This window comes from Phascolarctos cinereus, unplaced genomic scaffold (genome assembly GCF_003287225.1).
Source record: "Phascolarctos cinereus isolate Bilbo 61053 unplaced genomic scaffold, phaCin_HiC Scaffold_4;HRSCAF=312, whole genome shotgun sequence".
NCBI lineage: Eukaryota > Metazoa > Chordata > Mammalia > Diprotodontia > Phascolarctidae > Phascolarctos > Phascolarctos cinereus.
In genome coordinates this window covers 465,945,623-465,973,057 of record NW_027555847.1, presented here as the reverse complement: position 1 = coordinate 465,973,057, position 27,435 = coordinate 465,945,623, and the positions used below count along the sequence as shown (strand labels likewise).

The 27,435-nt window shown below is 38.6% G+C and overlaps 1 protein-coding gene across 6 annotated transcripts in view; it reads left to right on the top strand.

Annotated features, from left to right (window-relative positions):
- Positions 1-361: 361 nt before the first annotated feature.
- Positions 362-27,435, top strand: part of DNAJC5B (DnaJ heat shock protein family (Hsp40) member C5 beta) — a 116,417-nt gene continuing 89,343 nt past the window's right edge. For 2 of the 6 annotated variants that reach the window (XM_021002129.2, XM_021002128.2), the window contains exon 1: positions 362-456. Coding sequence is in view for 1 of the 6 variants with exons in the window: in XM_021002123.2 (XP_020857782.1) it covers positions 442-456 (15 nt within the window). In the remaining 5 variants the exon portion in view is untranslated. The remainder of the gene's footprint in view (positions 457-27,435) is intronic. The other 4 variants (XM_021002125.2, XM_078153383.1, XM_021002123.2 and 1 more) reach the window with 2 other exon arrangements.

Sequence of the window (27,435 nt, the reverse complement as noted above, 5' to 3'; positions counted from 1 at the left end):
AAGTCCCTATGTGATTTGGGACAAGTTTCTTAACCTCTTTGGTTAACCTTGACTCATTTGTAAAATGAAGGCTTTGGTCTCTAAGATCCTTCTAGCACTTAGCTAAGTTCTATGATTCTGTGGGTCAGTGTATGGCCCTGAGAAGTCCATGGTTCAGGAGGTCCTTAAGAAAGTTTTGAGTAAAGGGGTAAGCATGAATGGAGGAGAGGATGGTTCTTGGTGGTCTATGCTGTGATCTAAACAAGGGTAGGAGTTGAAGCCCAAGAGCTTCTGGGTCTCCGTGGGGCCTTCATGAAAACCAAGAATTGAACTCTGTGACATCACAATATCCAGAGCACGGCTGTTTCTCTACTCATGAGAAGAGTGAGGGTTAGGTGTTTCAGTTATTAGTAGACTACAGGTGTGACTCTACCAGAGGAAGTTCGAAGGCACTAGCCAGCCATGCCATCCAACAGGGTGAGTGATTTCTACTAAGTCCAGAACAGAAATGACAGGCATTTAAAGGAAGAGGAGGAAAAGAGTTAAACATTCAAATAATTCTATTAAGGCTGAGCAGCTAGTAGAATCATAAGACCTTATTCAAGTAGCAATCAAGATGCTTAAATATGACATAAAGTCTTCAGAATAACTGGAAAAAAAGGACAGGCCCATGAACCTACATGGAACTATCCACATAAGGCTTTGGAAGGAGAGACCTAAGAATATGATTGAGTTGTCTCCCCAAAGTAGGCCAAACAAATTCACTTGGCAGTCTGGCTAGTAAGCAGAATTTCCATTAGGTAGAAGCCCCTCTAGGTGGTAAAATATAAAATTTTGGTTAGATGACTGGAAACATGCAAAAAGTACATGTAACTCTACAGGTCACTATTTACATAGCACTTTCAAGTTTACAGAGTACAGCCTATAGATCATCTCACTTGATCCTCACAAAAGCCCCATAAACCAGGGGCTATGCCCATTTTACAGATGAGGAAACTGAGACTTAGAGAAGTTCAATGATTTTGCCTTGGGTCATACAGTTAATAAGTGCCAGAGGTAGGTTTCAAGCACAGGTGTTTCTGAGTCCAAGTACAATGCTCTCATCTCGACAACACACTGTCTCTCTGATGCTGAGGTAGTCCTACCTTGGTGCTCAAAAGTCACTCTTCTCAGGAGAGTGTGCTTGTGTGTGCTTGTGTGTGTGTGTGTGTGTGTGTGTGTGTGTGTGTGTGTGTGTTTATAGGTCCTTCCCAGAATGGCTGGAAAGCATAAGATGAGGGAAAAAAGGAAAAAAGAAAAGCAATTATTTAAATGAAGTATAATATAAGAAGGTAGCCTGAGAGACAAAAAACAAAACATACGAAGGTAGAAGAACAAACCTGAATGCATATTAACTGCAAAGAATACTTCTAATGATTTCATTTAGAAATGCCAAGGTTAAAAAGCCAAAGGTCACCCCTAGAAACTTCAGGAGAGAAGAGCTTAATTGTTAGCTTGGAAGTTAACAAGAACGGGCATTTAGCTGGAACCATCCAGAGTTTCTCCTTTAAGAAATTCCTGCCAATGAAATCATCACTCAGGATGCACACAATTCTGTTTTCTTACCCTGCCTTGGGGTTTTGGCTTCCAAAGTATTTGTTTCTTCCTGGAGTCTTGTGGCACTGAAAGGATCCGAGTGACGGCAAAGGGCTGTTCTGTTTACCAAGCAGGGAGGGAATGCTTCTCCTGTGCCAGGTCCTGACTCATCTCTGTTTGGAATCCTTGAGGGTTAAGGTGGACAGCAGTTCTGATGTGCTCAGGCCCCGGGAGAAGGACTGTCAGGCTGCTCCATCAGATTGCTCCAAGGATTAGCTTTTATTGTAATGTTCAATCCCTGGAGCACAGACAGCTCCCAACCAAAGTTTCTGACAGGTAGATTACTTAGCCCCCCCTACACCCCAAGGGCAAAAGGTGCCTGAAAAAAAAAAAGGTCGAATTTCCATCTCAGAAGCAAAATTTTAAAGTCTCTGGCCTTAAGCATGCTGCAAACAAATATATCAAGGTAATAAGGCCGATACTTTCAAAGCAGGTAAATATATCCAGAGGGCTAGATAAAAATAAGATGCATGTGTATGTTAGCTTTATAGCCTACATTCAACTTTCATTCAAATAATACAGCACTATTTTCACAGCTATCTATTCCATCTAGGTCTCCTTTCCACAGTCCCTGGAAATAAGAATCTCATTTAAAAAACAAACAAAAAAAACCTTTTCAGAATGAGTTATTTTAAATATAATGATTGAATTATTGAGCTGACCTCAGATGAGATTCATAAGACACTCCTAATGGAGTGTTTATGTTTATGGACTATATGAATTTCTTTTACCTGTTGTGTTAACCACATACCACAGAATTTGAAGCCTCGAAGGTAACTAGGAAATCTCTAAGTTCCTTCATTTACCTTCTCTTCATTTGAAGATGAGGAAGCTGAGGCCTAGAGAGTTTTAGTAGCTTGCCCTGGGTCACACAAATAGCTAGATGAAGCAAGAGCCCAAGACCCCTGACTCCAAAGGAATCAACGATGCTTTCACTACCCCACAGGGAGTATTCATTATGGAATGAATATACTGATTCATATTTGGTCTAGTGTGGTACTTTCAATCCCAAGGGGATTTAGATTTAAGATAAAGGAGATTCACTTATCATCTATGAAGCTGATAAATAGCAAATACAGGTACTCTATGTAGATCATAAGATCACAGATTTATGAGCTATAGAAGGAACCTTAGAGTCACTAAGCCCAATCCCCAAGCACAAAGAGGCAGAGTGCCAACTGGTTAGCTATATGGTACAATGGATAGAATGCTGGGCCTGGAGTCAGGAAGATTCAATCTGGCCTCAGATACTTACTAGCTGTGTGACCCTGGGCAAGTCACTTAACCCTGTTTGCCTCAGTTTCCTCATTTATAAAATGGGCTGGAGAAGGAAATGACAAACCACTCTAGTATCTTTGCCCAAAAGACCCCAAATGGGGTCAAAAAGAATGGACATAACTGAAATTACTCAACAACAAAAACAACAACAAAAATTCTGTAGCTGAGGTGAAATCTGAACTCTAATCTGCTTGACTCCCAAGTGCAGTTACCTAGTATCAAGACCATACTGCCCATTGGGCAGGTTTTAAAATCTATCTAAAAGAAGCTCTTCTACTCAAAATAACCTGTTTGTTTTCAAGAACAAAGAGACTGTGGACAAGTCACTTGACTTCTATGTCTCAGTTTCTTTATCTGTAAAATAAGGGCACTGGACTAGATGAAAGGAAGTAAACAAGCATTTATTAAGCAATTATAGTGTGCCAGGTATTGGGCTAAACACTTTGCAAATAACTCATTTGATCCTGACAAAAACTCTGGGAGGTAGGTACTATCATTACCCCTATTTTTAGAGTTGAAGAAACTGAGGCAAACAGGAGTTAACTGACTTGCTCAAGGTCACCCAGTTTGTAAGTGTCTAAAGCAGAATTTGAACTCAGGTCTCCCGGACTCCAGGCCCAGAAATCTATCTAGTATGTTAGCCAGCTGCGATAAATCTCTTGCTGGCTTAGGATTCTATGGTTCTGGCCATGATACTGATCTAGGTAGAAGAAGTGCCTCTTAAACCATTAATTATGATAAAAAAAAATAATAATGATACTCAAATGGATCTGTAATCTTATCAGTTTGGAAGCCTTCTCCAATAATGCAATTTGCAGTCCAGACATCCATATCTTTCAATAATTTCACCATGAAGGGTTCACTCAACATGTTAGAGGCCTTCCTCAACTTCTTCTGAGATTGCAAGGATACTAGCAGAACATTCTAGCTCTCCCTCTGTCATCCTTTACCTTTTCCACATGACCAACCCATCTTCTCTTCCTATCTTATAATTCCATGGTAACATCTTTTACTTCTGTTCTTCCACAAAATTGTTCATTGATTATGTATTGTGATCAGGTCACACCTGCCATGTGCCTCTCCACTGCCCTTTCTATGTGATATTCTTTTTAAATTCTTTGGAGACTCCTGTATTCCAAGTCTCACTGACATGCAGTAACAGTGATAGGGCCTTTGCTTTCATGGGAATCATGGAGTCATTAAAGGAGCCTTGCAATTTTCCAAAGATGATCCAGCCTGCTCTCTTCCTTCTGCTCAGCTCTGGACCAAATTTATAATCTGCCTGTATTGTCCAAGTAGACTAAATTCCAGGAGCTGTGTAATTAGTAAATATGAATATAAAAAAAAAATACCAAGAAACAAACCCTAGATCTAAGCAAATAATTCATTTAGTGGGATGGACAAGTTCTAGGACTGACTTTTAAAAATAATGGCAATTAATAGATCTTCTGGGTTCTCAGGATCAAGAACAATGCTGCCCCAGAATGGGCAGAATAATAATGGCATATGGCATTTATACAAAACTTTTAAGGCAACTCTGTAAGACTATAAGTTACAAAGAAAATGCTATTACGTATTTATAGAAGAAATTTCTCACTGGAAGCTCCCTTCACCAATAAAATCACAGATCCAGTCCAAAAGAAAAAAAAAAGGTATGCACAGCACTTTACATACATCATCATCTCATTTGAGCCTCTTAACAACAGTATAGAGTAGTACTATACATTATAGGTATTGTTACTTCTGTTTTACAGATGAGGAAACTGAGATTCAGGGAAATTAAATGTTAAATAACAGGAAGAATTTGAATCTGAGTTTTTAGGACCCCCTGCTCTATCCATTGTGACATTCTGCCTCTCAGTAGCTAATATTCACTCAAAAAGTCTCTCTCCCTTGCCATAAAGGTACAGAAAATGATCCTTTATGATCTTTCAATCATTAAACTTTCAATAGAGTTAAATATTATTTGTGCACATATACACATGTACACATATATGTATGATATATGAGTATGAATGAACATATGCTCACATTTTACTAGGCAGGTGTGAGGCTATTACACCCATCCACAGCAAGTGACCTACCCATATTACCTAACATGCCTCTTTCATGCTGCTACCTTCACTAACTCCTCCCTGCAATGATCTCTTTCTTGTTTTGAATTTCCTCAGTAGCATCTTACGCATGGCTTTAGAAATGTTCCCTAGGATGACTCCATCATACATAAAAATCATAGCATCATACATTTTCAGAGCTAAAAGAAAACCTTTTCCTCATTCTGATGAAGTTCAAAGAGGTTAAATCTCAGGTCACTTTGGGAGCTCTTGGCAGAGCTGAGATTAGAACTCCTGTCTCCTAATCCAGGGCTCCTTCCACTTTGCCATGCTGCTTCCCGAGAGCTTTGGAGTGTATTTCCTTTTTTGTTTGTTTGTTTGTTTGTTTGTTTTACTTTTTTGGTGAGGCAATTGGGTTCAGTGACTTCCCCAGGGTCACACAGCTACTAAGTGTTAAGTGTCTGAGGCTGGATTTGAGCTCAGGTCCTCCTGACTCCAAGGCTGGAGCTCTATCTTTGTGCCACCTAGCTGCCCCTGGGGCATATTTCCAAAACTTCTCTGAAGCTTTCTGATAAGGCTTTCCAAACTACTGATTGCTATGTAAAGGGAAAGGCAGTCTCTTCAAGTATATCTTGTTTCCAGGACTAGTTTATAAGCTGCTACAAAACAGGTACTGTGTCTTCCCCAGCTATTACCCACATTGCTCAACACAATCAGTGTTTAATTAATGCTCATTAAATCAGAATGAGTGCAAGCTAGCATGAGCCCAGAGGTTGAATGACTGAAGAAAATCAGGCTATCCTTATCTGTGCCATTTCAAGCTAATAGAATCACAGAACCTCAGCAATGGAAGAGACCATCCAACTTGACCAGGAATCTTCTTGACGACATTCTTGTCAAGTGGTCGTCTGCTTGATGACCCCCAGTGAATGGAACTCACTACTCCCTAAGATAGCCCATTTCATTTTTGTTTAATTCTAATTAATCGTATGTTGACTTTAAGACTATCTTTCTGCAGCTTCCTTCCATTGCTTCCAGTTCTGCCTTGTGGGGCCAACTAGAAAACAAAACAAAACAAAACCCCAAACCAAAAAACACTAGTCCGTCTTGTACATGACAGCCCTTTAAATATTTTAAGATAGTCAGAAGGATCACATTTTCCATCCCTTTTCTTGCACCTACCAGTGATTGAGGTGAACATTTTGCCAGTTGATAGTTTTTTTTTAACCTACTACAAGGCTTTGTAACATATATTGTATGATGTATACATTGCATGCAACAGAAGGTACTTCCATATGTTTTTGGTTTTCCAGACAGATCCTATTTGGAAAAAAAAAGTTTTTTTCAAAGGTTGCCAAGAAGTAAGAACCCTCACTTACGGCACACAGTTTAAACACACTGTTGTAATATTTTTCAGCTTTAGCATTCATTTCAAAAGTTGTGTAATCGGTTGAGCAATTTCTTCACATTCTACCGTATTAAACTGTTGGAATGATTGCGAAAATGGACAAAAGATGGGATTTATTTTCAGACTCTCTAGTTGAGGTTGAGAACTTTCAAATCCCTCTCTCCCTCAGGCCAAAGGAGTTTTTAAAAGTTTCCCTTCAGCTGGGAAGAAGCAGATCTTGTACAAAACAGCCTTGGAGAGAAAGAAAGAACCCTCCACCCCATTCCTACCCAAACTACCTTCCCAGATGCCCTGAGGTTATTCAGTCCTAGTGACTCTAGTCAATTTCCAGTTTATCCTTTCTGCCTCCTGAGGCCTCTGTGATCCTGGCCACAATGTCTTTCCCTCCTCACACTCTGCTCCACCTCCACCCAAGCTCCCAACTCACTCATCCAGAGCTTGTGCAATGGATCCTAGGTCACAAACTGGGCCAGTGAAGGCTAAAAAGAGGTAGAGCCTCAGACCAGCCCATATTGTCCCAGGTGGATCTACGAAGGGCAAAGCTGAAATTTTCCTGCTGGCCCTTCCACTTATATCTTGTGAGTATCTACACAAAGAATAAGCTATCCTCTGATTAAAGCGAGCAAGTTGAGCCACAGACATAATTGGGAAGTGAGAAGTGGGAAGTCTGTACCATCATATGGTACAGAGTCTCATCCAGACATGGATGGTGCCCTCATCCTACTGACTCCCTTCTTCTGTTAAAATTATTGCTCCTGGGCCACATTCTCTCAGCACCTGCTCTTCATTGGTGATAAAGGAGCAGCATTAATGCTCAGAATGGCAGACCTTCATTGGTAAGTCATCAGAGGAGGTTCTTTTGGTTGGGGACTGAGGAAAGAAGCCTCAAATCATACGCACTCCACTCATATGAAAAGGCCAACTTTATCAATGAAGTTTTTCTCCTTTTGGGGCAGCTCTTCAGTCTAGGCACTTTCTGTTGTTGCTGAGTTGTTTCAGTTATGGCCAACTTTTTTTATGACCCCATTTGGAGCTTGCTTGGCAAAGATATTGGAATGGTTTGCCATTTCCTTCTCCAGCTCATTTTATAGATGAGGAGGTTGAGGCAAACAAGGTTAAGGGACTTGCCCAGGATCACACAGCTAGTAAGGCAGACACAATTTACTGCAATAGCACAGCTATTTCGTGATCTTCAGGACTGAGTGATAGGAAAAAAATATTTTTATTGTCTTTTCTCTCCCTGTCCAAAGAGAAGAGTCCCCCTAATGACATCATGGACAAAGGTTCAAATGTATTTTAAATTTAAATGAAATAAGCTGTTCACAACAAAATTTATATTCTCCCATCCAACCATTATTCTTCATAAACCAAAGGCCTTGCTTACACAGTGACCACCCAAAGGGAAATGGACATTGGGCCCAATTCAGTGGGCAACCAATCTGATGTTTAGAAAGGATATATCCAAATTATCCTTTCAAGTACTTTAGTAATTAATATCATAGAACCTCAGTTTCAGAATGAACCTCAGAGACTAACCAGAGGTGAACAAAGATTTCCCAAACACTGTATCTGGCAGTCAATCACTAAGCCTTTGTTAGAAGACTTCCAGGGAAAGGGAACTCATTGCTTCCTAAGGTTGCCTATTCCCCTTTCAGATAATTCTCACAATAGGACATTTTTCCTTACATGAAACCTAAATTTATCTCTTGGAAACTTCAACCCTTGTTCTGCCTCCCTGGGTCTAAGCAGAAAAAGGCTCAATAGTCTAATCTGATATTACTCTAGCAATGCTATATGGCTGCTAATTGTGGAAAAACACCATCTCCAAAAAAGGCAAAAATTGTGGGCCACTCAAATGAAGAGATAAATGATTGCTGCAGTGTATTTCCAACAAAGCATCATTTTCCAGCAATTGACTAGAAGTGTATGACCAGAAAAGGAGGTAGGCCACTCAAGTAGCAAGAAGGAAGAATAGCTGTCTGAAAGCCTGTGTGCTCCCCGGGTACCTATGTTACGTTGAAAGTCTTAGAGTGTAGGGCCCTCAGTGTATTGGGTGACCTCCATATGGATGATTTATAGGAAGACATGGACAAGAGTTGCGTAGAATGAAAAGGAATGGATTGATTGAAATGCACACTCAAAATAATTACTAAATATAACAAGAAAAATGTTCCTATTGTGATTCCAGTTCTGGTGTGTTCCAGTCAAGCTTCATTTCAATCCTTGGCTGAACAGAAACAAACCCCTGGAGGACTTTACCTTTTTATGTCCAGAACTCCTGCCCTAGGGCCCAGCCACCCAGACTGATGGTTGCCTCAGTCTTCCATTACATCTGGGCCCTGATAGAGCCATCCTACACTTTAGTCCTCAGTCAATTGACTGAGTGGTGAAGAGTTACACCAGCCTACTCACGGATACACCTCCCTCCTCACACCACAATTTTCAAACCACAATCAAATCATCTCTATTACTGTTTCTGGAAAAATACAATTTCCCCCCCTTATGGCTCTAATCATCATTTCTGCAACTTCCCAAACCAAAGTATTTCTCCCTGGCTACCACTCCGTGATATGTGCTACCTTCCCCTATGAGCCTATAAACTCCTTGAAGTGAACATCGTCTTCATTTTTGTACATGTATCTCTGGGTTTAGCACAGTCTTTGACACCTAGTAAGGAATTAATAAATGCTTTTGCATGCATTCATTCACTTAAAAATGTTCCTTTGTAACTAGTTTTCTGGGTTATGCTAATAAACAACATATTATCTCATATTGCATTTTTCCTTTCAAAATGTGAGTATATCTAAACCTAAACCTAAAATAGTTAGTTCATTGGTTCTGTGAAAATAAATGTGGGGGCAGCTAGTTTTATAAGAACAAGATGAGTCTGAGGTGCCTATGGGATAGACAATTCAAGGTATCCAAAAGGCAGTTTAATGCAATATACTGTAGCTCGAGAGAGAGACCAGAGATGGATATAGCAAACTGCAAATCATCTGCAGAGAGACTGATTATAACATGGAATCACCAAGCGAAACAAAGAGGAACCAGGACAGAGTCTTGAGAGGAAGAGAGGGAGACATCAATGGTCACTGGGCATAATATGGATGAAAAACCAGCAAAGGAAACTGAGGAGTAATTGGACAGACCAAGAAGAGGGCAGTGTCCCAAAAACCCAGAGAGGAAAGTGAATCTAGGAGAGATGATTAACAGTGTCAAATGCTGCAGAGAAGGTAAAAGGACTGAGAAAAGACTATTATATTCATCAAATGAGGGATCATTGGTAACTTTGTTTTTTTTTTTAATTTTTAGGCAGTTGGGGTTAAGTGACTTGCCCAAGGTCACACAGGTAGCAAGTACCATGTGTTTGGTCTGAGGCCAAATTTGAACTCAGGTCCTCTTGACTTCAGGGCCAGTGCTTTATCCACTGTACCACCCAGCTGCCCCCATTGGTAACTTTGGGGAAACCAGTTTCAGTTGAATGGTAGGTCAGAAGCCAACGTGCAGAGGTTTTATTTCCTACTTTCCTTGGGTTATCCCAGACGTGTGCTGGTAAATGTTTAACAATCTGTTCTCTGGTTAAAAAAAAATCACCCTTAATATACTTTAAAGTTTAATCTGAATTATTAACCTTTTTTCCTTTACTTTCTTTAGTCTAAGTAATTAACAAAACAATAATTCAAGCCCTGATCGGTAGTGTTTGCTAATGTCCAAGGTATAAATTCTCATGTTGAAAACGTAGGGACAGCTAGATGGCGCAGTGGATAGAGCACCAGCCCTGGATTCAGGAGGACCTGAGTTCAAATCCAGCCTCGGGCATAACACTTACTAGCTGTGTGACCCTGGGCAAGTCACTTAACCCCATTGCCTATCCTAAAAAAAAGAAATCATAAACATGTAACCAACTCCACATTTTTTTTTTAGCTCAGAGGGTCATACTGGACATATTTAATACTAGATGAAGAGCTCATTTCAGCATATTCAAGTTAACTGTATTATTTTTAAAAAGAATAAAAACATAAAACTTACTTTGCAGCAGAGTCAGATGTTAGGAGTGAAGAAAGACTTAAATGAAACCACTTTCAGAGGTGACTTCATCTCTTACCTTTCCTGTGTAATCTAACTAGGACAACTGGTTGAATTGTTGGATATTGACCTCCTTTCCATTTTTATTTTAAAAATGGTACCAGTCCAATGGGGCAGCTAAGTGGCGCAGTAGATAGAGCACCAGCCTTGGAGTCAGGAGGACCTGAGTTCAAATCTGTCCTCAGACACATAGCACTCACTAGCTGTGTGACTCTGGGCAATTGCTTCACCAAAAAAAAAGAAAGAAAGAAAACTTAATTTAACCATCAACTCTCTGGAGCCAGCAGCACACCCCTTGGATGTGCCTTACAAGTGGACCCATGTTCAACCTGACCAAAGTTTTGCAGATGTTAATATAGATAAAGCTGCCCTCAGCTTGACCTAGCTTTTGGGGAAGGAAGATCTACTAATATATCTGATAAATAGGAAATAAAGTGACATATCTTCCGCCCTTCAATTCCTGTAGAAGGTACATTTAGTATCATAGGTTCATAAACTCATGAGAGTTTATTATTAGAGATCATATAGCCCACTCTCTAATTTTTTTAAGATGAGGAAGCTTAGTCCAAAAAAGGTGAAATGACTTGTCTAGAGCCATAAATATAAGAAATGCAAAACCGAGATTTTAATCTTTGTCTTTTGACTCCAAATCCAGTTCTTTTTCCAAGAGATCATGATTACTTTATGAATAGATTTTTAAAAAAGTATTACATGTAATTCTTTGGGTTGAGGATTACATGATCTTAGTCTCATCGATAGTGGAAGCAGCATTCCATTTGGAGGATGAAGGCCCTGTGTTCAAATTCTAGCCTTGTTGCTTACTATTGGCGTGCCCTTATTTCTTTGGGCCTCATGTTTGTCATCTGTAAAATGAAGTGCTTGAGCCAAATGATGTCTAAGGTTCCTTCCAGGTATAAACCCTATGGTTTTCTTAAGGTGACAAAATAAACCTGGTTTCTCCCTGGTCTCCTAAGAACATATTTAACTTATGTTACAAGGTCTGAGGAAAACCTAAGTTTATTCTGTAAGAAAATGATTTCATAAGGCCTTACACGAGGATCTTGAGGCTTTAGGGTGATAGAGGAATCCTGCCCTTCTTCATACCTGAGCTAGACTATTTATTTAGAGCAAGCTGAGTAGTTTTCCTGATACTAGGCCACTGAGGAGAATTCTGGTGGGGCATCCAGATGGTGAGACTTGCAAACAGCCTGTTTCACCATATAAAATTTAAAATATACTTCAAATCAAGCTATTTTTCTGTTTCCCAGGTGATTTAACAATATTTCCAGGGGAAACAATTATAGATTTTTTCCGCTGCCTTTTCCTAGCCTCTTAAAATCCTTCTAAGTGTGTTACTCTTTCCACCTCATCTTGCTACACTGAGACAGCCTAGTTTCATGGGTGAAACACCAGATTTGGCTTTAGAAGACCTGGGTCTGAACCAGAGTCCTGCTGTTTCAATCAGTGAACCAACAAATATGTATTAATCACCTATTATGTGCCAGGCACTGTGCTAGGCATTGGGGATTTAAAAACAGAAATGAAATAATTTTTGCCCTCTTCTTTATGAGAGACAACACATATATACAAAATATATTTTAAACTAGTTTAAAAAATGAAATGTTTTATCAAAAACTTAACATTGAACATCAATGCAAACCACTGAACATGCTTAGTAACTTTATATTTTAATTATTTCATTAAAAAGCCCTTCCAGATTCCTTTGTATTACTCATATTTGTCAATCAATTGCATTACAGTATTCCATTATATTAATGTACCACAATTTATTTAACCATTGCCTTGTCATTGGATATTTAGCTTTCTTTCTTTTTTTTTTTTTGTTCTTTGTTTCCATAAATATTACTCTGCCATGAAAATCCTTTAAAACTCAAGGGATAAAACTCTTTTTAAAATTTCTGATAATACTTTTGTCATAATTATTAAATCAAAAGGTATGATCATTTTTGTAACTTGTACTAATTCTGCCAAATTTGCTCTCCCAAAAGCTTCTAAAAAGCTTAATTTCACCACTAATTAATGAATTCATCTGTTTTTCTATATCCCTGCTACTACTGAATTATGTTGCTTTTAATTATTTTTGTCAATTTTATGTGTTCAAGATAGTTCCTTAAAGCTATGTTAATTTGCTTCTCTGATTCATGGTAGAGATCTGGATTTTTCAAGTGATTATTAGTAATCGCTGTTTCCTCTTTTGAAAATTGTTCATATTCCTTGAATAATTATCAATCACAGACTGGCAATTAATGCTGGGACTTTAAGGCAGTTCCTTATATATTATAGACATCAAGTTTCAAGATAATCTCTGTTCTATTGAAGTCTTCCCCAATTTTAGTTATCTTGAAAAGCAGTTCCCAGATGCTTTTTAAATCGTGTGACCTCCATCACAAACTTCTATGTATATGTTTGGTAAGATCCAGATGTTGTTCCTAACTTCATCTTACTATGTTGACTTTTTAAAAAATTTTATTAATTTATTTTGATTTATCAACAATCCCTTCCATATGCTTTTGAGTTGAAAATTTTTCTCCCCCTTCCTCCCCACCCCCTCCCCAAGATGGCGTACAATCTGATATAGGCTTTACATTTACATTCCCATTAAACATATTTTCACATTAGTGAAGTTGTACATAAAAATTAAAACCAATAGGAGGAACCATCAGAAAGATGAAACAAAACTCAACAGAAGGTAAAAAAAGTGATAGCGATTCGACTTCCATAGTTCTTTCTTTGGATGTGGACAGCATTTTCCATCCCGAGGCCTCTGGAGATGTCTTAGATCCTCGTAATGCTGAGAAGGGTTCCGTTTAACAATCTTAGTCATTGCATAACGTGGCTGTTACTGTGTACAAAGTCCTCTTAGTTCTGGCCACTTTACTCAGCATCAGACCATATAAGTCTTTCCAGGTTTTTCTGAAGTTAGCCTATTCATCATTTCTTATAGCACAATAGTATTCCATTACATTCATATACCACAACTTGCTCAGCCATTCCCCAATTGATGCACATCCTCTTAATTTCCAATTCTTTGCCACCACAAAAAGAGCTGCTATGAATATTTTTGTACATGTGGGTCCTTTTCCCATTTGTTTGATCTCTTTGGGATATAGCCCTAGAAGTGCTATTGCTGGATCAAAGGGTATGCATATTTTTGTAGCCCTTTGGGCATAGTTCCAAATTGTTCTCCAAAATGGTTGGATCATTTCACAACTCCACCAATGTATTAGTGTTCCAATTTTCCCACATCTCTCCAACATTTATCATTTTCCTGTTTTGTCATGTTGGCCAATCTGATAGGTGTGATGTGGTACCTCAGAGTTGTTTTGATTTGCATTTTTCTAACCAATAACGATTGAGAGCATTTTTTCATATGACTATAGATGAACTGTCTGTTCATATCCTTTGACCATTTATCAATTGGGGAATGGCTTGTGTTCTTATAAATTTGTCTTCATTCTCTATATATTTTAGAAATGAGGCCTTTATCAGAGAGACTGGTTGTACAAATTCTTTCCCAATTTTCTACCTTCCTTCTAATCTTAGTTGCATTGGCTTTGTTTGTGCAAAAACTTTTCAATTTAATGTAATCAAAATTATCCATTTTGCTTTTCACAATGTTCTCTATCTCCTGTTTGGTCATGAATTCTTCTGTTCTCCATAGATCTGATAGGTAAACTATTCCTTGTTCTCCCAGTTTACTTATGGTATCAGCCTTTATATCTAAGTCATGAACCCATTTTGACTTTATTTTGGTATATGGTGTGAGATTTGGGTCTATGCCTAGTTTCTGCCATGCTCTTTCCAGTTTTCCCAGCAGTTTTTTTCAAAGAGTGGGTTCTTATCCCAGAAGCTGAGGTTTTTGGGTTTATCAAATAAGAGATTACTATAGTCATTGACTACTGTGTCTTGCATATTTAACCTATTCCACTGATCCACCTCCCTATTTCTTAGCCAGTACCAAGCAGTTTTGATGATTGCTGCTTTATAATACAATTTAAGATCTGGAATTGCTAGGCCACCTTCCCCTGCATTTCTTTTCATTAGTTCCTTTGATATTCTGGACCTTTTGTTTTTCCAAATGAATCTTGTTATTATTTTTTCTAACTCTATAAAATAATTTTTTGGTAGTTTGATTGGTATGGCACTGAATAAGTAAATTAGCTTAGGTAGGATTGTCATTTTTATTATATTAGCTCGGCCTACCCATGAGCAACTGATGTTTTTCCAATTATTTAGATCTGATTTTATTTGTGTGAAAAGTGTTTTGTAATTGTGTTCATAGAGTTCCTGGGTTTGTTTCGGGAGGTAGACTCCTAAATATTTTATAATGTCTACAGTAAGTTTAAATGGGATTTCTCTTTCTATCTCTTGCTGTTGGGCTTTGTTGGTAATATATAGAAATGCTGATGATTTATGTGGGTTTATTTTATAGCCTGCAACTTTGCTAAAGTTGTTTATTATTTCAAGTAGTTTTTTACTTGATTCTCTAGGATTCTCTAAGTATATCATCATGTCATCTGCAAAGAGTGATAGCTTTGTTTCTTCTTTGCCTATTCTAATGCCTTCAATTTCTTTTTCTTCTCTTATTGCTAAAGCTAAGTTTCCAGTACAATATTGAATAACAGTGGTGATAATGGACATCCTTGTTTCACCCCCGATCTTATTGGAAATGCTTCTAGCCTGTCCCCATTACATATAATGCTTGCTGAAGGTTTTAGATATGCTATTTATTATTTTAAGGAAGACTCCATTTATACCTATGCTTTCTAGTGTTTTTAATAGGAATGGGTGTTGTATTTTATCAAAAGCTTTTTCTGCATCTATTGAGATGATCATGTGGTTTCTGTTGGTTTTGTTGTTGATATGCTCAATGATGCTGATAGTTTTCCTAATATTGAACCAACCCTGCATTCCTGGTATAAATCCTGCCTGGTCGTAGTGTATTATTCTTGTGATAAGTTGCTGCAATCTACTTGCTAGTATTTTGTTTAAAATTTTTGCATCTATATTCATTAGAGAAATTGGTCTATAATTTTCTTTCTCTATTTTGACTCTTCCTGGTTTAGGTATCAACACCATATTTGTATCATAAAAAGCATTTGGTAAGACTCCTTCTTCACCTATTTTCCCAAATAGTCTATATGGTATTGGAATTAATTGTTCTTTAAATGTTTGATAGAATTCATGTAAATCCATCTGGCCCTGGAGATTTTTTCCTAGGGAGTTCATCAATGGCTTGTTCAATTTCTTTTTTGAGATGGGGTTATTTAAGTATTTTACTTCCTCTTCGTTAATCTGGGCAATTTATATTTTTGTAAATATGTATCCATTTCACTAAGATAGTCAAATTTGTTGGCATATAAGTTGGGCAAAATAATTCCTAATTATTGTTTTAATTTCCTCTTCCTTGGTGGTAGCTTTGCCCTTTTCATTCTCGATACTAGTAATTTGGTTTTCTTCTTTCTTTTTTAAAATTAAATTAACCAAAGGCTTATCTATTTTATTGTTTTTTTCATAAAACCAGCTCTTAGTTTTATTTATTAGTTCAATAGTTTTCTTAATTTCAATTTTATTAATTTTTCCTTTGGTTTTCAATATTTCTAATTTGGTGTTTAGTTGAGGATTTTTAAGTTGTTCTTTTTCTAGTTTTTTTTTAGTTGTATGCTCAATTCATTAATCTCCTCTTTTTCTAGTTTATTTATGTAAGCATTTAGAGATATAAAACTTCCCCTAAGAACTGCTTTGGATGCATCCCATAGGTTTTGGTATGTTGTCTCATTATTGTCATTCTCTAAAATGAAATTATTGATTATTTCTATGATTTGTTGTTTGACCCAATCATTTTTTAGGATTAGATTATTTAGTTTCCAATTATTTTTTAGTCTATCTTTCCATGGCTCTTTATCATATATAATTTTTATTGCATCATGATCTGAAAAGGATGCATTTAATATTTCTGCCTTTCTGCATTGGACTGTGAGGTTTTTATGCCCTAGTACATGGTCAATTTTTGTGTATGTGCCATGTGCTGCCGAGAAAAAAAGTATATTCCTTTCTATCCCCATTCAGTTTTCTCCAGAGGTCTATCATACCTAACTTTTCTAATGTTCTATTCACTCCTTAACTTCTTTCTTGTTTATTTTGTGGTTAGACTTATCTAGTGCCGAGATAGGGAGGTTCAGGTCCCCCACTAATATAGTTTTGCTGTCTATTTCTTCCTGTAACTCCCTGAACTTCTCCAGTAAGAATTTGGATGCTATACCATTTGGTGCATATGTGTTTAGTAATGATATTACTTCGTTGTCTGTGGTACCTTTTAGCAGGATGTAGTTTCCTTCCTTATCTCTTTGATTAAATCTATTTTTGCTTTTGCCTTGTATGAGATCAGGATTGCTACCCCTGCTTTTTTCACTTCAGCTGACACATAATATATTCTGCTCCAGCCTTTTACCTTTACCCTGTGTGTGTCACTTTTTTTTCAAATGTGTTTCCTGTAAACAACATATTGTAGGATTATGGTTTTTAATCCATTCTGCAATCCGTTTCCATTTTATGGGAGAGTTCATCCCATTCACATTCAGTTATGATTTATCTGATGGTTTTTAATCCATTCTGCAATCCTTTCTTTTATGGGAGAGTTCATCCCATTCACATTCAGTTATGATTACTATCTGTGTCTTTTTCTCCATCCTTTTTTCCCCCATTTATGCTTTTCTTTCTCCTTTTTCCTTTCCCCCCTTCACTAGTGTTTTGCTTTTGACCACTGCCTCCTTCAGTCCCTCCCCTTTTATTATCCCTTTCCCTTTTCTTCCCCTTTAGTCTTACTGCTGCTTCCCTCCCTTCTTTCCCCCTCCCTTTTCTTTCCCCTTTTCCCTCCTACTGCCTATAGGGCAAGTTAGATTTCTATACCTAACTGATTATATTATGCCCTTCTTGAGCCAAATCTGATGAGAGTAAGGTTCAAACAATGCTCCCCCTCCCTTCTTTCCCTCTGCTGTAATAGGATTTTGTGTCTTTTCCTGTAATGTAATTTACCCTTGTCTGCCTCCTCCTTTCTCAGTACATTTTCTAAGATCAGATTGATCCACTTATTTGGATCCATTTAACCCACTTGATTAGATTTTTTTTTATCATTACATCAAAGTCAACTAATATCCACCCTCTTTATGTATACTCCTTTAACATGGTGTAATAACAATACAGTTCTCAAGGGTTGCAAGTCTCATATTCCCTTGTAGGGGTTTAAACAGCCCCCCCCATTAACAATATTGTATCTTCTGTCCCATTTACCTTTTTATCTCTTCTTGAGTCCTGTACTTGAAGATCAAATTTTTTGTTGAGCTCTGGTCTTTTTATCAGGAAAGTTTGGAAGTCTCCTATTTCATTGAATATCCACTCCTCCCTTGAAAAATGATGCTCATTTTTGCTGGGTAATTGATCCTTGGCTGCATTCCAAGCTCCTTTGCCTTATGGAATATCATGTTCCATGCCCTGCTCTTTTAATGTAGAAGCTGCAAGGTCCTGTGTAATCCTGACTGTGGTTCCATGATATTTAAATTGTTTCTTTCTGGCTGCTTGCAGCACCTTCTCTTTCATCTGGTAATTTTGGAATTTTGCTATTATATTCCTTGGTTGTCAATTTGGGATCTCTTTCAGGTGGTGATTGGTGGATTCTTTCTATGGTTATTTTCCCTTCTGGTTCTAGGACTTTCAGGCAGTTTTCCTTTATGATTTCCTGAAAGATACTGTCCAGGCTCTTTTTTTATCATGATTTTCAGGTAGTCCAATAATTTTTAAATTGTCTCTCCTGAGTCATTTTCCAGGTCGTTGTTTTACTGATGAGGTATTTTACATTTTCATCTATTTTTTCATTTTTTTGTTTCTGTTTGACTGATTCTTGCTCTCTCATAGAGACATTAGTTTCCATTTGTCCAATTCTAGTTTTTAACAGATTGTTTTCTTCTGTTAGTTTTTGTACTTCCTTCTTCAATTGGCCAATTGTGTTTTTTAGGGACTTGTTTTCTTCAGTGTATTTTTTTTCCAATTGGCCAATTGTATTTTTGAAGGACTCTTCTACCTCTCTCATTTGACTATTAAAATCCTTCTTGAGCTCTTCTAAGAAGGCTTTTTGGGCTTCAGACCAGTTCATATTCCCTTTTGTTGTTGCAGATGTGGGTTTGTTGACAATGTTGTCCTCTTCAGAATTTCTGTCTTGATCTTCACTCTTCTCATAATATGAATCTATGGTACATTTCTTTTTACTCATGGTGTTTCTTTATTCCCTGGCCTTTAAAGAGATTGAGCTCTCCTGCTGGGGAACAGAGGGTACTGACCCAAGCTTCTTGTGTTGGGAGCCTAGGTCTTGGTCACTGGCTTTGTGTGCTGGGGCCTCTTATGCTGGCAATTGGAGGCTGTAGGTTTCTGGCAGCTTACCTCATGTTGGGCTGGAATCAGCAAGGCTGGAACTTTCAGGCAATTCTAGGTTGCCTGCTTTTCCTTTCCTTTAGCTTTCTTCAGCTCCTTTTAGATGGGTGCTGCAGAGTGTTTATCTGCCTGGGGCCCCTGCAGTGTTGTCTCCCTTGTTTCTGCTAATGCACTGGGAGATTCCTTTGTGGTAGAGTGCCGAGGCACCTGGTGGTTTTCTGAGCTGGTTTCCACTGGTTCCCCCCCCCTCACTGAGGCACTGGAGGTCCAGGTGTTGGTGTTTGCCTGCTCTACCACCTGGGCTTCAGGATTTCTTCACAATTGGAGGCTGCAGGGCTCTGACAGCTCACCTGGTGTTGGGTTGGAATCAGCAAGGCCTGGGCTTTAGGAAGCCTTTAGGTTGTTTTCTTCACCTCCTTTCAGATGAATGCCCCTGGGTACTTATCTGCCTGGGGCCCCTTGTAGTTCTGCCTCTCTTATTTTTGCTGAGGCACTGGGAGACCCATTTGCTGGGCTGCTGCAGTGCTGCTCCCCATCCTTCTTCTAGTTCAGGTGTTCAGGTTTTTTTTTTTCTGGGGTGATATTTTCTTGGTTTTCAGAAGTTGATAGGGGAGAGTGAGAGTGACTACCTTTTCACTCTTCCATCTTGGCTCTTGGAAGCGGAAGTCCAAGAGCTTCTAGATTCAAGTTCAGAGGCTAGCTTCTTTACCTTGAGCAGGATGTGTTGAACCTGGGTGATATTTTCAGGCAACCAGTTATGTTCACTTTTCACACATCATTACTCAGGTCTGGGATGCCAATTGTAGTAATTCCACTATCAGAATTGATGGGAATATGTAATTAGTGGAATGTTGGCAGATCTGTTGCATTTCATGTTTATTGGTTAACTCCTTCCAATTTCACCTAAAAGTACTTCAGAATGACCTAGGCTCATTTGGTTCTTTTGAAAAGCTTTCTGTAGACTTGTTTCCCCCTCTACTGTTTTGCACTGTTTTGTGAGGCAAAGTTGCTTCTAGATGGCTTCCAAGGTTCCTTCCAGCTCTTGTGCTGTGATCTTCAACCATTTTATTTTGAATGTTTTGCAAATGAGTTTATATTCTAAATTAGTCTTGATGTTGGCTATCATTTTTCTCTGCTTGGCAGTGAGATCTATATTTGTGAGTGAAAGTGAGTTCTTGACTAGTTTGGCCTTCTCATAGCCCTATTTTAAATCAATTAAAATTCCCTAAGAAATGGCAATAATCAGTCAATATCTCACATTTTATCTATTTCCCATTTGCTAGAATCAACAGTTTACTTAAATAGGTCAGGCTGGAGCTATTATAATTGCATGTAATGACTTTTCATATTTGATCCTTCTCCTGATCTTTGCTCTAATCAAATGATGATAAATATTACACACAGGTAGCTAATTTTGAAATGATTCCTACATCAATAATCAGTCATTTCCTGTCTGCTAAACCAATCTAATACAATAAACATTTATTAAGCACCTACTATGTGCCAGGGACTGTGCTAAGAGCTGGATCATACCAATTAGGAGACAATTCCTGCCATCAAGGAGCTTACAATCTAAAGGTGGAGATAACACAAAAAGAAGAAAGGAAAGAGTGGGTGTGTGTGGGAAAGAGACATCAGAGGGTACTTGGCATGGGGCCCTGTTTAGGGTCATCTTGTTCTGTGGAGTTTAAACAACATAGAGATAGAGTGTTTCTGCTCTCTATAAAGAAAGGCATTGGGAAGAGTTTGATACTCCATCCTTAGACCCATCCAGAGGGAAGGGGAGGCTGAGGCAGGTGGTGTCAATAAAGGCTAGAGTTAGCAGCATGGTGGTGAGTTTAGAAATAACGAACTTATCCTAGGAGGATAACATCTTGTTCTGCAGAGTTGAAACTAGGCAGGGCAGCAGATACACAGTGGTGAGAGCTGAGTTAAGATATAGACAAATACCTTTTTAACTATGGTATTTTGTGTTCACCATGTCTACTTTTTTGATTTTCTTTTTGAAGAGTACAAAGTATGCACAGATGCATAGCATAAGGTATGGAGTATGGCTGCCTACCTTATTAGTACAGCGAGTCTTAGTACTATGTATGTCTATCAGTAGAATCATGAGCATGTATTCTAGCCTGGAGTGGAGGTGAAACTCTGGACCATGCCAAAACCACCAGCCTCTATATTGACTAGCCCCAACCTGGATCTGAACCTCCGCCACTAGAAACCTTGCTTCTGACTCTTTGCCTGCATAAGACCTCATGCTGCTTGATCCCCATCTAGACCAGAGCCAGCAAGCCCAGGACCAGACTCAAAATTTCCCAGTCTAACCTATGAGTTTAATGGATATTTCACATACTGAATATCTTTTAGATGTGCTTCATCCCCACCACCTTGGAAGGAGGTTGCAGAACTGGCATTATATGTGTTTGATTCTAGCCCTAAGGACCTGATTTCTTTATGTCCACCTTGTATAATATACCTTGAAATCCCTACCACCTCCATCCCCAGCTACCTGGGTGTGTAGGGAGAGAATGCACGGCTCATAGTGATGATACCCTTGTACTGTGAGGTCTTATTTCATCACAGGACCCCAAAGGGGTGTAGGCTCTGATCATATGATACTTTCCTCATCCTAGGGCTTGCTAACTTTTACTTCTTGTTCCCCTAATCCCTATGATTCAGAGTCACAAATAAACTGAAGCAAAAATCCCCTTCCCCTGTTATTTCTCCAGAATTCTTATTCCTATTATTGTCAAGCACTCTCCCTAATCCCTGTTTTTCTAAGCTCCTGAAGGAGGAGCTCTCCAGAGCCCTGTGCTTTATTAACTCCTTTTCATCCTCTATTTCTTCTTCTGACAATTTTCCCAACTTGCACTCATAGAAGCCTGTATTTTTTTTCAAAAGATAACATCTTTAGACACCTTCAGTACTATCTATTTTCAACTCTTATGACCTCAATACAATGGGCCAGAAGGAGGACTTGCTCCATATCTTTTGCCCCATACTGTCACTGAGAAGATTCTGTGCCCCCTTCACTCTGGAACATTTCCTCCTTTGAAGTTCACCCATATCCCTGAAATCTACCAGCCTCTAAGTCATTCTCTGTCCTTTCTCAAGGATTTCAGTACCGATTCACAGTCTCCCCTGCCATTCCCTTTCCCATATTATATTTGGAGAATTCAATAGGTTGAAAGGTTGATGTTTCCTTGAATTCTCTGGCCTTCCATTTTATCAAACTTCTCAACTCTCATGACCTATATATTTTTCTTTAACATTCACTTTTTTTAAAAAAAATTTTAAAAAAAGTTCTAAATTCTCTCCCTCCTTCTAGCCCCTCCCCCATGAATTGAGAAGGGAAGCAATATGATACCCATTAAAAAGAAAGAAAGTGAAAAGCGACATGTTTCAATTGTAACTCCCAGTTTATCGATTCTGTCTCTGGAGGTGGATAGCATCTTTCATCACAAGTCTTTTGTAAGTGTCTTGGGTCATTGTATCGATCTTTGCAGTTAAGTCTTTCATAGTTGATCATCATTACAATATTGCTTGTTACTTCATATAATGTTCTCCTGGTTCTGCTCACTTCACTTTTCATCAGTTCATATAAGTCTTCCCAGGTTTTTCTGAAACCATCCTCCTCACATAACTTTTAGCTTTACTCTACCCCAGTCACCTGCAGGGGAAGGTATGGTGGTCCTATCTTAGATTTCATCATTACTTATCAGGGTATTTTTTGTTGTTGTTTGACTGTACATGACCCTGTGGATTTGTCCATGGTGTTTTCTTGGCAAAGATACTGGAATGGCTTCCGTTTCCTTCTCCAGTGTGTCCCCATTTTGCAGATGAAGAACTAAGGTAAATAGGGGTTAAGTGACTTGCCCAGGGTCATAGAACTAGTAAGTGTCTAAGGCCAGATTTGAACTCAGCCTTGCTGACTCTTGACTCAGTGCCCTAACCACTGCACTATACAGCGGCCCCATCATACCTCAATGATACTGAACTATGAAATTCCTCTATCTGATCATAATTTCCTCCACTTTCATGTCTCCCTCTGCCTTATCCCTCCTACGTGTATTACTTGTCCTCACCATAACTTTCAGTCCCTTTACCTCTCAGCCCTGCTCTGGTGTATCTTTCTGCGGTTCACAGTCTTGATCTTGTAATTGATCAATTCAATTACATACAGTCTGCCACTTTCGAATTTCTGGCTCCCTTGTCTTATCATTGTTCATACCTTGTTGGTCCTCAGTTTTGGATCACTCCTACTTTCCGCTCCCTATTCCTTTTGCCATGTTGCTGGATGCCCCTGAAGGAAGTCATGCAATCACTGTACTGACTAGCTCTACTATAAATTCATGTTTTATAGTCTGATGTGGGCTCTCACTGCTACACAGAAATCCTTTTATTCCTTTTTATCACATTCCCTACTGTTCCAAAAGTTGTCTCCTTGAGTCACCCACTCACCCTGATTTCTCAGCAAGCAGATGATCTTACCTATTTACCAAGAAATTCAAGACTATCTGTCCTGAGCTCTCATCTCTTATCATTCCCATACTGCAACACCTCTCTATATTTAAATCTGTCTTTTACTGTTTCAGTCTATGGAAGAGGTGGCCAAAGTGGCCCTTTTCCTTGCCAAGGCCAATTGTTCTAATTATGACGCTTGTTCTTATCCAAGACATTGACCGTTCTCTCTGTCTCTTTCTAATTACTTGCCATATATAGGATATGTGTGCCCTTAGGATATATCCACATGGGTTGTCTAAAAGTATAGCCATGAGTCTCATAGGTGGCAATGCTAAATATTTCTGGAATCTGGCCCACTTCTCTCCAAGGAAGATGGCCTTTAGAGAAACAGAAGGGAGAACCATGATTAGGCACATGCTTTCTCTCACATATCCCCAAGAAGGGTATTGACCTAGGTAGTCATCTATCTACATTTATATTCCCTCAAATATTGGTAGACTAGGGGCAGGATTTTGGTGGGCTCCAAAGGAAAGCTGCTTCCTTGGTCACTTTTAAAGGGATGGACAGCCCTTAGCTTATACTCACCAGTTTACCCCCTTTCCACCAAATGCTGGTTATACAGAAGCCCATCACAAGTAGTGAATATCAAAGACACTCATTTATCCAAGAAATACAGCTAACAGAAATTGACTGTCTACAAATTTTGTATATACCATAAAATACACAAGAATGAATGAGCTAGTCTGAGCAGAGTGAGACAAAAATTTTGGCTCAAACCAGAGAAAGGCTCTGACTCACCCGAGGTGAAATTCTGTCTCTGAAGTCTCATCAAAGACAACCTAGAAAATCAAGGATATGTTGCGGAGCTGGCTTTCCCTACATGTATGTAGCTTTTCCTTCTTACTCTCTAGAATGTCTTCTGTCTACCTCTCTCTCCCCTTCTCTCTCTGCCCAACTCCATCTTTTATGTAGGTATGAAGTATCTGTTCAGCTCCTCTCAGGCAAGCTGGAATCACTTCTTCTGCATGTGTAGCCACATGCAAAATACTTCAGGTTTACATATATGCTGTATGATGCACTTACACATCCATGATACATGCTGAAACCTGGTTACATCTATGATGAGGCTTTGAATATTTGAGACATCTACCCCATTCTCCCCTAAGCTTTTATTTTCCAAGCTAAACATTCTCAGTTTTCTCAATTCTTCCTTTTTGAGTCTTTTCACCATCTTGACCTCTGTGGATTTTCTTCCATTTGCCAACTCCCTTTTAAAACACGAAGCTGAACACAATTGGGATTGTGACCTCCCTTGATGTGTCATTATAATTCCATTAATATAGACTAAGGTCACATTTTTAGCAGCTACACAACAAACACCATTTGAGCTCTTGATCAATGAAAACTGCCAGTTGTTATTTTTTTTTACATTACCTGCTGTTAAGCCATTTCTCTTCTATCTTGTATTTGTATAATTAACTTTTTGAAAGTAAATACAAGATTTTAGCTTGATCTCTATAAATTTTATCTAGTCAGATTCAGCCCATCATTCCATCCTTTTGAGACTTTATTAAATCTATATTCTGTCATCTAATGCACAAGCTATTTCTCCTACATCTGAATCATTTGCCGACTTGGTTGGCCCATATCTTAACCCAAATTGTTGATAAAAATGGTAAACAAAACAAGGTTAGCCCTGAAGTCCTGTGGCAAGTCATCATTGAACACTCCTTGTTTTATATTCATGAATATGTCAGCTCTCTTTGAGTACTTTATATAGTTATTAAAAGCAAAATTGAACAATTATCTGACTCATATTTCTCCATCTTGTCTCTAAGAATGTCATGAAAATTTTGTTTAATCATACCGAAATCCAGATACACTGTGTCAATGGCACCTCTTTGCTCTTCCAGTCTAGTAATCCTAATTTTTTTCAAAGAAAGAAAATGAAGTTAATTTGGCATGCCTTGCTCTTATTCAGCTTATGCTGGCTTCTAAGTGACTGCTACTTTCTGTTCTAAATGCTCACAAACCATCTGTTTAATAACCTGCTCTAGAATTTTGTCAAGTACCAAATGGCAAGCAACCAGACTCTGTTTTTCAGGAATTACCATTCTTTCTCTTTGGAAATAAGTGCCTCTCTCTAGTCTTCTGGTCCCTCTTCTGTTCACTATGATTTTTCAAAAACAATGGTTCCATGATCACATTTTCCATCCTTATCAATATCCTGAGATGAAATTTCTTATTCTTAGGGTCTGAACTCTTTAAAATTAGTCAAATATTCTCTTAATGTTTCCTCAATTACCTTGGCCTTTAATTGTTTCATAACATCATTTTTTTCCTCTTCCCCATTTGAAAATCATTCATTTTGATGGAAAAAAATAGTTAAATTCAAGTTAAGTAGTTGTCCTTTCTCTTTGTTAATAATATGCTATCTGAAATGGTCAAAAGAAATAAATAATCTCAAAAAAAATTGCAAACTAAAACAACCATGTGAAAAAATGCTCCAAATCTCTGATAATAAGGGAAATGCAAATTAAAATGACTCTGAGATTTAACCTTGCATCCAGAAAATTGGTAAAGGTGACAAAATATGGGAATAGTTAATATTAGAGAGATTTTGAATGAATGAATTTTAAAAAAAAAACACGTATGTGCAAAGCACAAATAGAAAAATAAGACAGTCCGTGCTCTCAAAGAGCTCATATTCTAGTGGGACAGAAAACACACCTGCAAGTTTCATCTGCAAATCAAATGGAAAAGTCTCATAGTCCATGGGGTGTAATGGAAAGATTTGCACACTAATGTACAGTTGGTACAACTGTGGTCCATGTTTGTTGGTCCAACCATTTTGGAAAGCAATTTGAAAAAATGCTAAGAAAGTGGCTAAAATGTATATAGCCCAGAAATCCCACTCACTATTAGGCATATGAGCAGCTAGGTGGCAGGGTGGATAGAGCGGCAGGCCTGGAGTCAGGAAGACATCTTCCTGAGTTGAAATCCAACTTCAGACACTCACTAGCTGTGTGACCCTGGGCAAGTCATTTAACCTTGTTTGTCTCAGTTTCCTCATTTGTAAAATGAGCTGGAGAAGAAAACAGCAAACTACTCCAGCACCTTTGCCAAGAAAACCCCAAATGGGGGAAAGAAGAATCAGATACAACTGAACAATTTAACAACAACAAATTAGGCATACCCTAAGGAGATCGATGATACAAAGAAAGCTCCCATATACACCAACCAGCATTTTTTTTTTTGTAGTAGAGGAAATGCGGCTACAGGTATGGGTCACTGTTATCTAATTATGCTTTTCTAGCCTTTGCTGTTGAGGGCACCACCATTCTCCTAAAAGTCCAGTCTTGAAACCTAGAAGTCAGCCTTGATTCTTCCATTCTCTCTCACTCCCCACATTCAATCTGTTGCTGAGGTGTGTTGATTTTACCCTTGTAAGATCTTTTGCATACACTCCTTCCTCTCTGACACTGCCACTACCCTGATGTAAGCTCTGATCACCTCACGCCTGGACTATTGCAATAGTCTGTTAATGGGTCTGCCTCCCTCTAGTCTTTCCCTACTCCATTCTATCCTCCACTCAGTGGTCAAAATGATCTTTTCAAAGCACCGGTCTAACCATGTCACCCCCTACTCAGTAAACTCCAGTGACTTCCTTTTACTTCCAGGATCAAATATAAAAAACTCTGTTAGGTGCTCAAAGCCCCTTATAACCTGCTCCCCCCATTTTTCCAATCTTCTTACACCTCATACCCTCTCTCCATCCCCTACTCACATACTCTTGTGATCCAGTGATGCTGGCCTCCTTGCTGTTCTGACACTCCATTTCTTGACTCTGGTTGTCCCCTCTGCCTGGAATGCTTTCTCTCTTTATCTCTGCCTCCTAGCTTCCCTGGCTTCCCTTACATTTTAGCTAAAATTTCACTTTCTGTAAGAACCTTCTCCTGACCCCTCTTAATTCTACTGCATTCCCTCTATTGATTATTTCAATTTTATCTTGGATATAGCTTGTTTGGATATAATTATTTGCATGTTGTCTCCTCCATTAGACGATGAGCTTCTTGAGATCAGGAG